The sequence below is a fragment of the Desmodus rotundus genome, chromosome 10 (genome assembly GCF_022682495.2).
Source record: "Desmodus rotundus isolate HL8 chromosome 10, HLdesRot8A.1, whole genome shotgun sequence".
In the NCBI taxonomy this organism is placed as follows: Eukaryota; Metazoa; Chordata; class Mammalia; order Chiroptera; family Phyllostomidae; genus Desmodus; species Desmodus rotundus.
The window spans coordinates 77,030,753-77,045,514 of NC_071396.1; the positions used below are offsets into that span (position 1 = coordinate 77,030,753).

The 14,762-nt window shown below is 43.1% G+C and overlaps 1 protein-coding gene across 1 annotated transcript in view; it reads left to right on the plus strand.

Moving 5' to 3' along the window:
- Window positions 1-12,165, plus strand: part of TTC39C (tetratricopeptide repeat domain 39C) — a 100,427-nt gene extending 88,262 nt beyond the window's left edge. The window contains exons 9-14 of the mRNA XM_024580140.3: window positions 2,089-2,198; window positions 3,211-3,334; window positions 7,425-7,522; window positions 8,893-8,997; window positions 10,039-10,077; window positions 10,629-12,165. Coding sequence (XP_024435908.2) covers window positions 2,089-2,198; window positions 3,211-3,334; window positions 7,425-7,522; window positions 8,893-8,997; window positions 10,039-10,077; window positions 10,629-10,718 — 566 coding nt within the window. The 3' untranslated portion in view covers window positions 10,719-12,165. The remainder of the gene's footprint in view (window positions 1-2,088; window positions 2,199-3,210; window positions 3,335-7,424; window positions 7,523-8,892; window positions 8,998-10,038; window positions 10,078-10,628) is intronic.
- The last annotated feature ends 2,597 nt before the right edge of the window (window positions 12,166-14,762 follow it).

Here is a 14,762-nt window from a genome sequence, read left to right on the forward strand (position 1 = left end):
CCTGAGCGCCATTGTGATGTTACAGAATTGTAGAGGTGGGAATTAAAGAAATCCACGTGGGGGTTGTCCGTTTTCTGCCTCTGATGACGAATTCTCTGTTTACAGCCATATAAGTGATTATTTTACTTAAAATTCAGGACTGGCCCAAACATTATTTTAAACATCTCTCTATTTCTTTGAATATTTGGGTTTAATGGAACATCTTTCATTCCATCCCCTTAACTGGTCATTTAAAATAGGGTAGCATGGGCAGTGGTCAGTAGGTATGTACTGATACCCTAAAGCTGCAGTCCGTTAGCAATCGGGGTGAACCCCCTTGTGCCCACATCCCCTGCCGCCATCCCAGCAGGGCGTGCATTTTTATACAGCTCTGTAGCTTGTGTTTGAATGGGATTATTTTCCATGTGCTGGTTAGTATACTGTGTCTCATACTTAAGGGTTGCTTTATAGAATTCTCAGGCATCTCAGATGAAAGTAGCAGCTATTTATTGAGCGGCATCGGTGGGCCCAACACGTTGAGGAGCAGATGAGCCAAACGAGCGAGGCCTGTACAACCCAGAGGTTATCAAGGTGTAACTGAGTCACGCAGCCAATTGTGGGCAGCTAAGTTTTTAATCTAGTTGTGCACAGAACATGAAAAAGTAAATGTACGTGGTGGAAAAAATAAATGTAAGGAGGAGCATTTATCTCCAAAGACAAAGTCCCAGGGTTGTGCCGGCTGTGGGAGATGATGAAGCGTGGAGGGCTCTGGTCTCCGCCTCTGCAGGAGGACTTCATGCTGGCGATGGCAGTTGTGTGAATAGCTCCACCACAGAGAGTGCAGGGAGGGGAGGATTGCAGTCAAGTGGTCAGTCAGAGAAGGTACCTTGCAGGAGCCGCCATTCAAGCTGGCTGTGAAGGACAGGCACATGTTGACAGGCGGAGCTAGAGAGGGTGGGCATCCTGGGACCCAAAACACTGCCGCCGCCACGGGCTTCAGCCCTTGTGCTGATTTCTGTGTGTGTGGTAAAATAGATGTGAACATAAAATCTGTTTTAACCTTTTTTACCGTTTTAGTGTACAGTTCAGTGGCCTTAAGTACACCCATAGTTTTTTAATGCGACCATCACCCCTGTGTACCTCCAGAACTTTGTTATCATCCCAAACTGGAGCTGTGCCCATTAAATGTAACTCTCCATTATCCCCTCTCTCCAGCCCCTGGCAACCACCCTCTACTTTCTGTCTCTGTGAATTTGACTGTTTCTGTGTACCCCATGTAAGTGGAATTACAGAATTTGTGTTTCGTGTCTGGGCTTATTTCACTTAGCATGTTGTCAGAGGAGTTCATCTGTGTTGTAACATGTCTCAGAATTTTACTCATTTTTAAGGCTTTGCCTGGGGCTTGGGGTGGGTTGAGGATGGTGGGCTCAGACTTTCAAAATCTTACCATCTCTAAGGCTCAGCTTGACGACTAGGTCCTCAGAGCTTCCCTGATCATGCCAAAGAGAAACGATCCCTCCTCTTTTTGAGCTTTCCCGAAAGCACCTTGGTTCTCTGAAGACCCTTACCACTTTGTACACGGTAGTGGTCAGACTGTGTGTACATCTTACCTCTGGAGCTGATTGTACATCTTACCTCTGGAGCTGAATGTACGTTTCTTCGGGGTGCAAGCACGTGTGGTTCTTGCTGGTGGCTCGCAGGTGGTCTGTGCCAGTGAACACGTGTAGGGTTTTCACTTTCTTCCAGGTGCAGGGATGTTCTTCTCCCACGAAGCTTTCAAGATCCTCTTGGCCTCTCCTTGCTTTTTCCTAGTTTACTTTTTTAGTCTACTTCCTGAGGTGGTGAGCTGCCCCTGAACTGCACACTGTGATTTTGTTGTATACAAGGCTATCTCCCCAGCAAAAAGACTAGGACCATGGCCTTTCCCCATTTCCGCCGAAGCCCTGGGCACCTAGCACCTGGAAACAGTTGTTAAATCAGTGGAAGGATGAACGGCAGGATGCTCCCGTTTTGTTCATTGGTAACATTTCCAAGTATCACCAACCTAGGTAACCCCTTCATGGCGTTTTCCTCCCAACACGTAAGAAATATAATCTTGGTTTCTTCCAGTCTGTCAGGGAGCCACCGGTGATGTGGATGGGGCACAGATTGTCTTTAAAGAAGTTCAGAAACTCTTCAAAAGGAAGAACAATCAGATCGAACAGTTCTCAGTGAAAAAGGTACGCTGGGGCCTGCTGATGTGGGGCATTGTTTATAACGGGCATTGTAACCAGCGCTACCTTAGACAGGTTTTAGGAAATCCTATTTAAAGTTGGCAGCTTGCCACACAAACTGCAGTCCCCCCTGTGGAGAGAATTCACCCCTTTGGTCGTGCTTCTGCTCTGAGCGGAAAGTGCTTGTTTTGCTGCAGATGATTAAAACGGTCGCTTTTTTGAGTGAGTAGAGGGATTACAGACCTGGAGAGCTCAGGAGTGCGTCTGAGGAGGGAAAGCGCCTGTGTAAAGGGTGAGGCAGTTTCAGGAGAACAGAAAGCGGCTGACCCTGTCCAGACCTTTGCTTCTCGATGTAATGAGCGCACCTCATTTTGAGCTAATTAAAAAAACAGTTTGCATCAAGTTTACCCGCAGAAAGTCCCGGGACTGTAAGGACAATGTCCCTAGGTTATCCCACACTTTTAAGAATGAAATTTAGCTGAATTACTGTGGGTTACATGACAACTTGTCATATCCTAAATGTTCCACGGTTTTAACTTTGTAGGTTTTTATTGAATGAGCAGTTAGTGCCTTAGTTTGAGTGTAAACAAGATTGAAATGTGGAATGCCGCTGAGAGAGCTGCACCTTGGGAGAAGATTGAAAATTCGGAAAAACCGTAACTAAAAGTCACCTAGTTTTCCATCCTCCTTATAAACCCAGAGTTATGTTCACCCAGCTTTTATAAGTGCCTTTGATTTAACCTGAAATGAATCGAGTTTCATCCCAGAGTTTTCAGAATAAACCCTGAAACGTGATCATAGATTGAGTTGAATAATGAGTGAAAGGCATATGTACCAATATATTAAAATTTAGAAAGCAAAAGTTTTTTATAGAAAATGTTTCATTTTTCGCTGTGTGGCAGAGGCTTGTTCTTGTCAATTATGAACTGTGTACTGTTAAATGTCCCCAAAGCATACTCCCCATTCAAACTTTTTTTTTTTTTTTTTTTGAGTATCCTAATCACGCTACCTCTTGCAGGCAGAGAGGTTCCGGAAGCAAACGCCCACCCGGGCGCTCTGCGTGCTGGCCTGCATCGAAGTGCTGTATCTGTGGAAGGCCCTCCCCAACTGCTCCTTCCCCAGCCTGCAGAGGATGAGCCAAGGTAAGGAAAACGACACAAAACCATACACATTGGCCTGTTTCTTCAGTGTGTCATCAACACTCTCTGATTCAGAGTACACGTCTGTCATTCTGGGCTCCATGGCGCAGTGGTTAAGAGAACTCAGCCCTTAGGTGACTCAGGAGCGGTCAGACATGCTTGTTGTGTCGGCCATGCGGGTTGACGCACACTGATTGTGTTCATCCTGCAGCCACGGGGGTTGCTGGAAACATGTTTTTCTCAGCGAAGGCCCTTTGTTTCTTACCGGTTTGATTCTCATTCATTAAATTGCACAGGTGTTCAGTGTAGGGTTCAGTGAGTTTTGACAAACATACGCAGCAGCGTCCGCCAGCACAGTCGAGATAGAGAACCTTGCCACCACCCCGGGACCTCCTCTGTGGCCCCTCCCAGCCAGTCCTGCCCCCAGGCCAGCGCTGCTCTGAGTTCTCTCCACAGGTTACTTTTGCCCGTCCTTGAACTTCATATAAGTGGGACCAGACAGTGTATATGTTTTAGTGCTTGGCTTTGTTCATTATACCCTGTGAGCTTGATCCACGGTGTAGCCTGTGTCAGTAGTTGGTACCTGTCACTGGCTGAGTGCTACTCCATTGGATGGCTCTGCTTACACCACAGTTCCTTTACTGATTCTCCTCATGGACCCCTGGTTTGTGTCTGGCTTTTACTGCTACAGACATTACTAGCTTTTTGTTTGGACATCACATGCTCATTTCTCTTGAGTAAATAACCTAAGGGTGAAATTGGAAGCCTACACTTTTGATGTATAGATTAAAAAGCATAAATCCATAGATTATGGCAGTATAACCTCCATAAAGTCATTTTTATTATGGTTGCAGGAAAAGTTCACAGAGGAAATTAAACCTTTACATAAACTAATGCATTACTGGTTATCAAAGAAATACTGTGACATTTCTCCTAAAGGTTCGATGCAGGCATTTGAATGATATTACCAGCCTGGGAAGTTACGTAGTTTGCTCCACACTGCAACGCAGGGCGGTGGGACAGACAGACACTATGGCCCACCCATTTTATCCTAAGCGACCCGAAGGTCAGAGCAGCTAGTGACTGGCCAACTCCCGTAGGTCTGAGTGTCGATGCGGCTGGTCTGAGGACAGCGCAGGGAGTGGCAGAGCCTCAAGCTTCCCACACGCAGCCCCGCCCCCCAGGAGCATGCAGGTACATCATGCCGCCAGGAGCATGATTACAAGACGAGACTAAAACACAGACCCTTGCATCGCAAACGACGGTTTCACAGGAAGTAATTGTCTGTGGAAGTGTGTTCTTACTCACATATATACTGCCTTTTTCCAAAAGAGATTTATTGTTAATATTTTGGACTTACTCAAAAATACATAGTTGTTAGTCACTGTAGGAAACGTGTCAGCTTTCTCTACATTCACGCTGATTTTTGAGCAAATCCAGCAGTATCCGTCGGATGGCAAACTTTATCTTCAGCCTTCCCTGCAGGTGCCACCCTCACAGCTCAAAACTTTCTTTCTTCATTGTTGATGTTCCGGAGACCGAAATACAGCAACTCCAAAAGAAGTTGTTCACGGAGACCCCGAAATGAGAGTAGGCTTGTAACCCTCCCGAGGGCACCCTTTGAAAGGAAACGAAATTTTCGTGGGTGCACAAGTTCTGCTGTGTCCGTTTTAAAAGATATGCGTAACTTTAAACCCGTCCTAGTTCTTGATGCGAGTCTGATATCTACTGATCGAACTCAAAGGAACAGGAAAGAGTGTGAAATTAGAGCAGGGTCATGTATTGTATTCAATAATCAAACTGCCAGTATAAACAGGCAGTAATTGACAGGCACAAGGACGGTTGTCTCTAAATGTGAGTAAATATTCTGTGAACCCCGTTCTGGATATCCAATAAATAACAAAGATGTAGTCGCGGGGAGAGAGTAAAAATGAGATAATGCTGTAATATCTTTGTTAAAAGTTTGCCCACTTTTAAGATCTATTAATTAGATCGCACCATTCCCCAGTGTTACGCAGTAAGGATCCAAAACGGGCTCCTCCGTACAGAGTGCAGGGGAGATCTTAGTAGAGAAAGGTTACGACGTGTCAGAAAACAGCTGGCAGTGCTGACTGGTGATCATATGCATGTATGAAGCTCCTTTCATCCGGCCCACTCGGTGCAGTCATCTCTTCAGAGTCCCCGTCTGTAACCCCCTTCAGAGGCAGAGCTAGCTGGAGTCTTACATGCTTTCCTTGTGGGTCCATTTCTAGCCCTTCCCCCCCCCAACCCTCCCATTCCACTGCATTCTTCCATTTTAAAGATGTGTCTGTGTATTCTTAGCATTTGGAGTGATTCTGTTAATCTAAATCACACCACATCATTTCTCAGTTTTAGACCCACGGGTGAGAGCCCAAGTTCATTTAGGGGTCTGCAGTGCCCTGCAGTCTGCACACGCGCACCGCCTTCGATTCCATTGCCCTTGCTGCTCTTCCTCCTTGCTCACCAGGCTCCAGCCATACTCCCTCCTACTGTTCTTGAACCACCGGGCACGTGCTGGCCAAGGGCTTCTGCACCGTCTCTTCTTCCTGCCTGCAAACGCTCTTTCAAACATCCACATGGCCCCTCCACTCATTGCCTGCGGGTCTTGGCTCAGATGTTACCTTTTCAGGGAGGCTCAAACTGTACCTTTTCTGACTCGAGTGCACACCCTCATCTCTCTTCCTGCCTTTATTTTTCAGCCTAGCACTAATACTTCTTTCTCTAACATCAGGTTAAACACTTCTCCACAAAAGGTTAGTTTCTTAAGGGCAGGCATTTTTTCCATTTTGCTACTGCTGTATTTCAAGCACCTAGAACTTCCTAGCACATGGTTGCTGCTCAGTAAATACTGAATGAATGAGTGCATGAATTGCATTCCACTTTACTTAATACCACTGCCTTAAGATCACTTGAGTACTGTTTACATGGAGGTATTCCCAGCCTAGCCTTCCGAGGCAACTCCTACTTTTATAGGTTCAGGTTCTGTTCTTCACATTCACTTCCTGCTACTCTACCCAACTCTTCCAGTGCCTTGCAGTCAATAGTGTGTATGTGTATGTGCACACACACATATACACATACAACCATGTGTGTATGCATGTGTATGTATGTATTTGTAAAATATTACTAAGCCTCAGTATACTTACTGGTTTGTAGAAATACCACTACTTCCTTTCCTCCTTTTCTCCACTATGTTTTCAATTTGTACTTTCTTCATTTCCTCGGGAAACTTCCCTGTTATCCTCCGCGGGTGCTCGCACCCTCCACAGCAGACGGCAAGCTTCTTGTAGTGGAGGATCCAGTCCGACCCCTGCTCAGAGACTACGGCAGCGCCCATACAGACATGTAAAGGGCCCGTTGTGTGGTTTATGAAGTTAACATGATGCAGTTGAGAAATATGTCAATAGACTTTATTTTTTAGGGAAGCTTTAGGTTCACAGAAAAATTGAGCAGATACCCACATGAGTTCCCCTCTCCTCCCCCGCACCCACTGCCCCCCAACCATCAGTAACCACCCCACCAGAGTTACACCTGAGAAGCCAATACTCCTTCTTGTCACCCAAACTTCATAGTGTTTCCTTGGCTTCACTCTTTGTGTTGTGCATTCTGTGGGGTGTGACACGTGTGTAAGGACATGTATTGCTTGTACACATAGCATCACACAGAATGGTCTCACTGCTCCAAAACTCCCCTGGGTGCCACCGGTTCATCCCGCCCGCCCGCTCGCCCTCCCAGCCTCTGGCGACCAGGATCTTTTCCCTGCCCCCCCAGTTTTGCCTCTTCCAGAGTGTCGTGGTTGGAACTGTATGGTAGGAAGTCTTCCCAGATTGTCTCCTTTCACGTAGTAACCATGGGATGCAATTTTGAGTCTTCTTGGCCCTCTGAAGGAGTACCTTTGCCTTTCTTTGACTAAGGATATTCACTAATGGTTGAGGAAGGGGAACCTTTTGATTTTCAGGGGCCAAAATTTTGAACTGAGTTCGTGTGAACAATGAAATACACTTAACTCTTGATGGTATTTAAGGCATTAAGTGAACACATTTCCTTCCTGCTCTTTTCACTTCTCTTTAAGCTTGCCACGAAGTGGATGATTCATCTGTCGTTGGACTAAAGTATTTGCTTCTTGGTGCCATACACAAGTGTCTGGGAAACTCGGAAGATGCTGTGCAGGTAAACTGGTGACGTGGTCGTGGCTAAGAAAAGTGAACTGTGAGGACCTGCAGGCGTGCTTGCGAGTAAGAGAAACGAGGGCACACTGGGCAAAGCCAGAGCCCCCACAGCACTGTGAGCTCTACCAACTTTATGTTAGAAGTTGGTGACGGTTAATACTGGTTTTCAGTGGAGCTTCGGGTTCCTACGGCACCTCTTTGCATACCGCCTCCATTTCTTTGGTACCAGCTTTTTAGCAAAGACGACAGTGTCGCTGGAGGCGGCGGCAGCGCGAACACAGTTTTGGATGAGCAGAGTGAAGTCTCACCCTTAGATAAATACAGCGGCGTGTTCACCGTGTGTGTCGGTGTGTGTTCCCTTCTCCTGTCTCTGGAACTGCAGACTGCTGATGCGTGACCGAAGGGTGCTGGGTTAGGGTATGCTGGGTGCATATTATATGAAAAAGAGCCATTCGTTATTTTCAAATAGGGTTGGAGGGACTTCTCTGAGGATTTGTGTGTGTGTGTGTGTGTGTGTGTGTGGTTGTGAAGCTGGTTTTTTAAAGTATATCCCAGTGTTATGTTGAATACTCTTTGAGAGTTCATGGACAGTAATAAGAGTCTTTGGCTTTTAAATCCTGGAGTGTTGATGTACTTGTATTACAATTTTAAATTAATATTTCAGTGTGGGGTGTAATAGTTATTACATAGCTCTAAATAGCTCATATTTGATCATATGCTTAAATATCAGCTAGATATAGTCAAGACACATGTCACTAGATGGTTCTTGGGCCCTGGCTGGGTACTCAGTTGGTTAGAGCATCGTCCCAATACACCAAGGTTGCAGGTTCGATCCCTGGTCAGGGCACATACAAGAATCAACCAATGAGTGCATCAATAAGTGGAACAACAAACTGATGTTTCCCTCTCTCTCTCTCTCTCCCTCCCTCCCCCTCTCTCTCCCTCTCTCCCCCCCTTCCCTCTCTCTCTCTCTAAAAATAAATAAATTTTTTAAACAATTTTTTTAAAGAGATGGTTTTAGCTTGTGTACTTCCTATTTTAAATATTAAAGTCAGATGTTCTGACCTAGAGACAGACAGAGACATCCTCAGCAGTAAAACCAGTAGAAGCTAGTGTGCCGACTGTAAAAATCAGCGTGCGAATGGGGCTGGCTGGTGGGTAACATTGTCCCGAGAAAGCTCACCAGACGAGCTTGCAAAGCACTTCTCAAGCATGGGTGAGGATGGAGGGGAAGGACTAAAGGTGCAGGATGAGGAGGGAATCTGATACAGAATACAGAAATTAGACGAGTCCCCCTTCTTGTGTCCTGAACATGTGATGAGCCTAATTAGGGAAATCAGTTAATTCCAATGACATTTGTCTCACTTCCAGTTCTTTCAGCGAGCTGTTAAAGATGAGTTGTGTCGTCAGAATAATTTATATGTTCAGCCATATGCTTGCTATGAACTTGGCTGTCTTCTATTAGACAAACCAGAGGTAAGATATTATATATTTTCTTAAATAAAGTTCGTCACCAAAAATGTGCTAGTGAGCAGTCACAAAACAGCCTTCTTTTAAAATAAATTGATTAAACAGTGTTGAATTTTTTATTTTTATTTCACATAGGATAAGTCCAAGAAGCTACTAATTTTATCTGTTTCGGAGATAATTTCTTCTCTGGAACTAGACTTTTGGACAAAAATTTGTTTGAGGGAAAATCGCTGCCATTTTTAGAATGGAGTGGTACGATGTGTTGTGGTTTATTCCCAAGAGCACAGAGCTCAGTTGTGATCCCAGCTCAGCCGCTGACTACAGTGTGTGGCGTGGTGACTGAGCCACACGCCTTCTTCCCGGTCTGTAAAACAGGATAAGAAACCCCCAGCTTGCCAGTTTAGTAAAGACAGTAGTGAGAATAAATGAGGATGATGTAGATGATTACTTAAAAGATTTTAGAATGTCTTATAGCTTTAAGTTGATAATTACAATAAAGCTGTATATATAATGGGGCAGGTTTTAGGAAAAACAGGATTTCAATAGCTCTGGATTTGCTCGGTACCTTCTTTTGGAAGCTCAATTACATAATATTGGCTTTGTAAATTCTAATTTTGAGTAAATTAAACTCAGTTTTCAAATACATGGACTTCCTAAAAGTTAAGTTAAATCAATAGAAATGACTGTAGCATAACCCTTAAATATGTAGCCCCTAAGTATATAAGGAGATGTAACTTACCAACCTCAAATAAGCCTTTTAATTATCACCAATTTTAGGTCATTTAGTAATATCTTAAACTATTATAACTCTTATAAGTTGTTATCATTTATAGAATTATAGTGAAGATTCTGAAAACCTATTATCAAGTCATTCCTTTATGTAAACTTACTGTATTAAAGAAAAATGGAGTCTTACTTTAATGAGTGGTTGACTCACCTCTGTGGCTACTAGGAACTGTTTTAGTTAACATATCCTATTGTAACACTTTCTGCTTGAGTTTCTATAAATATAGGTAGTAAGTGATATATTTTTTTTTACATTCATAGACTACAGCAAGAGGCAGAACTCTACTTCTTCAAGCAAAGGTAAAAACACTGAATCTCCCTCCCCCTAGTGGGCCTAACTCTGCAGCATGCACTTGAGTCTGAATTCAAGAAATTTTGTGAAATGATTGTTCCGCTTGATATTTCTGAAAAGGAAAAGTGATAATAATTGAATCAGGAAACACTTGAGTTTTAAGTGAAATTACAAATACCCTAGGACACTCCTGTGGAATTGCTCGTTCTGCTTTATAAACACTCTTCTAATTGGGGAAATAACTTTTGCTATTTCATAGCTACATTCTTGAATTAAGAATTTCTAACAGCAACTGACACTGAGCACAAACAAAGACTACTGTGTCAGGAGTCACATGAGGAAAATTTTACAAAGACAGCGTTAATGACATTCAGTTGGCATTTTAAAAATGAACACACAGATCAACATTTGGGAAATAAGAAAAAAATCAAGTAGCTGTAAAGCCTTTGGAGTGTGAGGGATCTCCTTTGGGAAGTACGAAACTTAGTGTGGTTTAAAGTGCCACGTTTCAGAAAGCCCCGCTTAGCGAGTCCGTATGTATCTTCCTTTGCTCTTGCAGGAGGAGTTCTCCGGCTACGACTTTGAAAACAGATTGCATGTCCGCATCCACGCTGCTCTGGCCTCCCTGAGGGAGCTGGTTCCTCAGTGACAGACCCGGAGTTCCCGCCCTGCCTCTTCCCTCCTGGGTTCCGCACTTTACCATACAAGCAGAGGACACAGCTCACGTGGAGACCGGCTTTTCTTTGGAAAACCACCTGTGCCAGGGACACATTTTCCCCGTTAGGCTGACATAGTAAAGATCTAGCTAAAAAGTAACAATAACGATGATAATAGTAATTATGAGTAACAACCTGGGGAGAGGGTTAAGTGACCTTGTTTAAACATTTTAGTTTTGTGATTTATTATTTTTAAAATAAAAATCCAGCTAAATATTCAACCTATGATCTTGTAGGAACGACTACTTTAAGCACACATCTGACTGGGGAACACTAAGAGGTACCTGTAAAATTATTACCAGTATCATGATATAGCATTTATATTGTGTTTTGAGCAAAATAAAAGTGCTTTCCGGTGTTTTACTTCGCCGTGAAAGTACTCCTGTGAATAGCGTGGCACAGATGTTTCTATCCCCGCCGTCCAGACCGTGAATCACGGGCACCAGCGGCCGGCTGACTCATCCCGTGGGTGGGGTGGCGAGTAGAACGCAGGCCTCCGGGCCAGGAAGCGAGTATTCTTTTAGTGTAAAAATATATGTTAATAACCCAGAATTCATGTTTTCCTTATTAAAAAAATTGCTCTACAGTGAAGTTGTGTCTTCAAAATATTTATCTCCAAATTGTCTACAAAATGTTTTAAAGTGGTGATTTTTTTTCCCCTTGAAAGTCAACCAAGTAGAAGCACATGGAGGATAGTTTTATAACCAAAGGTTTAACCATTTTTGCTAATTTATTAGAAAGCCCAGTCTATAACTAGGTAAATAAATGCCTACATTTTAGGAGTTTTCCTCTCTTTGTGATAAATTGTGCAATTACCAACTTTTGGAAATCTTTGAACGTATTACTTGAAAAGGTTATTCTGGAATGAACATAAGGTTGGTTTTTTTTGGGGGGGGGGTTGGCCTCAAATAGTTGCTGGTGAAGAATCTGCTGGGCTATCTTTTGCCAGGATTTCATATTTTTTCCCTTAGCTCAGGTCACTTGATATTGTAAAAGGGGCTCGAAGTTATTTTTATCCTCTGTTGCTAATTTTAATTGTCATTTAATTTGCATCTTTGTCCGTCTAGTACTGCACACCTGTGGTGTTAAAGAATCAAAATACCTCAGTCACGTAGGAGTTTCTACTGTAATTGTGTGACTAACTTGGCTCAAGTTTAAGGTCATATTTTAAAAAAGTTTATATTGAGCTGAAGTGTATCATCTTGGGGTGTCATTTAGATAGCCTTTTAGCTGAAGCATGGTCTTAGGCAATGTTAATACTTTAGTACCTTTAAAAATAAAACATGGCTGGAGCAGCTTAGAATGTTGTCAGGGTTAATCTACTCATCTGGTTTTGAGGGGCTAATAATTTCTTTGAATGAAATGATTATTCTTCACTGACTTCGGCTAAACTGTCTTCATTTCCTCACTTCCAAAGTGTTTATTCACTCTCTGGTGTGAATCCTGCATGGATATTATGTATTAGCCAGAGAGAAAGGGTTGCCACCCTGCATTCAGAGAGTGAGGAGACTGAGAAGCCAAGTAGATGCTTTCTGAAGAGAAAAATTAGTGTCTAAAAATATTGGATGCCTCGTTTTATCTGAAGGGAAGAGCATTATGAATCATTAAAATATGCATTTGGCATTTTGTTGTTTTCTTGGCTATAGGATATGAGGCAAACTTCTCAGGATTGTGCAGCATTTCTGAGTCATGAATTTCTTGCTTCAGAGTTCCCACTTGAATTTTCAGTTTAAATGTTGTTTGAACTATTAGAAAAACATGACTTAAACACCTGCACCTCATAGTTTTTTATAAACCTGTTCCTGCATTAACTGCTTTTAAAAATGCTTATTTCTCTAGAGAGATTTCAGTATTTCAAATAAGTTTGTGTTGAGTTCACGTAACAGAATAGAGACTTTACAATGCCATCCAGGAGGTTTCTCTTTAGTAGTGAAAGAACAGGCCTGCTTACAAACTGTGTCTCCTAGGTTGGTGCACGGTAGCCCCTGGGGTTTTCCGTCCTCACACGGTGGTAGAGTGTGAAGAGGGCGTAGGTGGTGGTTCTGAAGACTCCTACAAAGCCACAGTGCCGGTCCACTGTGCCATTAGATTACTGAGCACCTGTTTTAAGTCGAGTGATTCCCAAAGTTACCTGGCCTGCATGCCATGACGTGCCCGCACTGTGAACTACCATGATCTGCCTGCAAACCACGTTCGGTGTACATTGCTCTTCACCCCTTGCAGATGAAGAAAGTAACCGTATAAGCGGGACTGTTTGCATTGCTGTGTGCTTTTTTAATGTTGGCATCACTCCTTCCCCTTTCCTATGTTGGAGACTCTCAAATGGATCTTCTAATTTATAAGTGTCAAATATATTTTTGTAATAGATTGTGCCTATAATGAGAGAAATTTGTAATGTATATTTTATGTACTCTGGACACATTTGTAATCTGACACACTTGGAGGCATGGTCTAATGATACGCACCTTTGTGGTTAATATGTGTAAGATTTTTCCTTTTATTGGGTTAGGTACCTTTTTTATTTTGGCACAGATAAGTATTTGAGTAAAGAATTACTACTTTCAGATGTCACAGAAAATTAGAATATTTATTGCATATTGTATAGGCCAATTACTTACAGAATTTGCACTTCTTTATTTCTGCCGACTAAAATGAAAGGACAGTGCATACCTTATTTTTAATACACACACATACACAAACAGGTGTGTTTATCCCTTTGCTGTGTAAGCTTTCATGGCTGATCGCTTCCTTAAGCAGATTGTGGTGACAAGTACTCAGACACGACTCCATAGCTATGGAGATACACATTCACATAGTTGTGGTGTGTACTGTTTGGTGGGGGTTTTTTTGGTGGGGGGGATCCTGTTGGTGTTCTATTTTGTAGGAAAAAGTGTCACTGAGCTCAGGTTATCCCAAGAAGATAATAGCAGAGAGGAGAATTGGAAGATAGGAAGAAGAGAGAGAGAAAAGGATAAAGGGAGCAAGAGAATGGAAAGTTGGTCCATAAAAGAGCAAAGTGCAACAATTAATTACCCAGTGCACAGTGTAAAATTGGCCTCCTTATAGAAACTAGCAAGGGGCCTGAGCCCCAGCTCCACATGGACTGGGGTATGAAATAGAAGCGACACCCTTGTAGCCCAGGTGAGCTCTGGGTTACATTTTCTCCTCCCACAGGCCAGTGGTTCTCAAATTCTAGTTCTACAGAGTGGTCCTTGCTGAGATTCTGATCCGGTAGATTCTGGGTAGGGCTTACGAGGGCGTTTTTAACAAGCTCCTAGGGTGATTTTCATGCAGGTGGTCTAAATTAGAGAAGAGAAAATTGCCCTATATTATCATCTTTTGGTAAATATTTAGTAAATCTGAGAGAAGAGTAAAACAAACTGAGTCATGGAGCCAGGTTATGCTTAGAGACAATGTATATCATGGGGCCACTGAGAAAATGCTTCTAACCCACTGGATTTCTAAAGTAGGAGATTCCTGAGCTGAGTTTCAAAGGAGAAGAAGAGATGTCTCTGGCTTTGGACCTGGTGAACAAAGGCATAGAGATGACAACGTGTGTGTGTTCAGGACCAATCTCTAGAGGGAAGCAAATGGTAAGGGAGTTAGTACTGGAAGTCACAACAAAAACCTTAGCCTTCTATAGAGGAAGGATTGGGGGTGGGGTAGGGAGCAGTGGGAACTGGCGTCATATATCCACATTTTGGTTAGATCGCTAGTGACTGAAAGGCAGAGGGACACAAGGACAAGAAGGTTGTGAAACCACATGAAATCCTTGGGAATTCTAGAAATCAAAGCAGCATATAGTGGTTTGAAAAGTTTTGGTTAAATGTTTTCACTGTAATAATTTGAATTTCAGAGGAACTTGGACGAAACCAACTTTAAATGGGGAAAGAGTAAAGGCTCGCCTTCTGAGTTACAGGTATTCTGTATAGCACCTAACAACTAGTAGGTGTCAAAATGACCCACCAAGTTAAGCT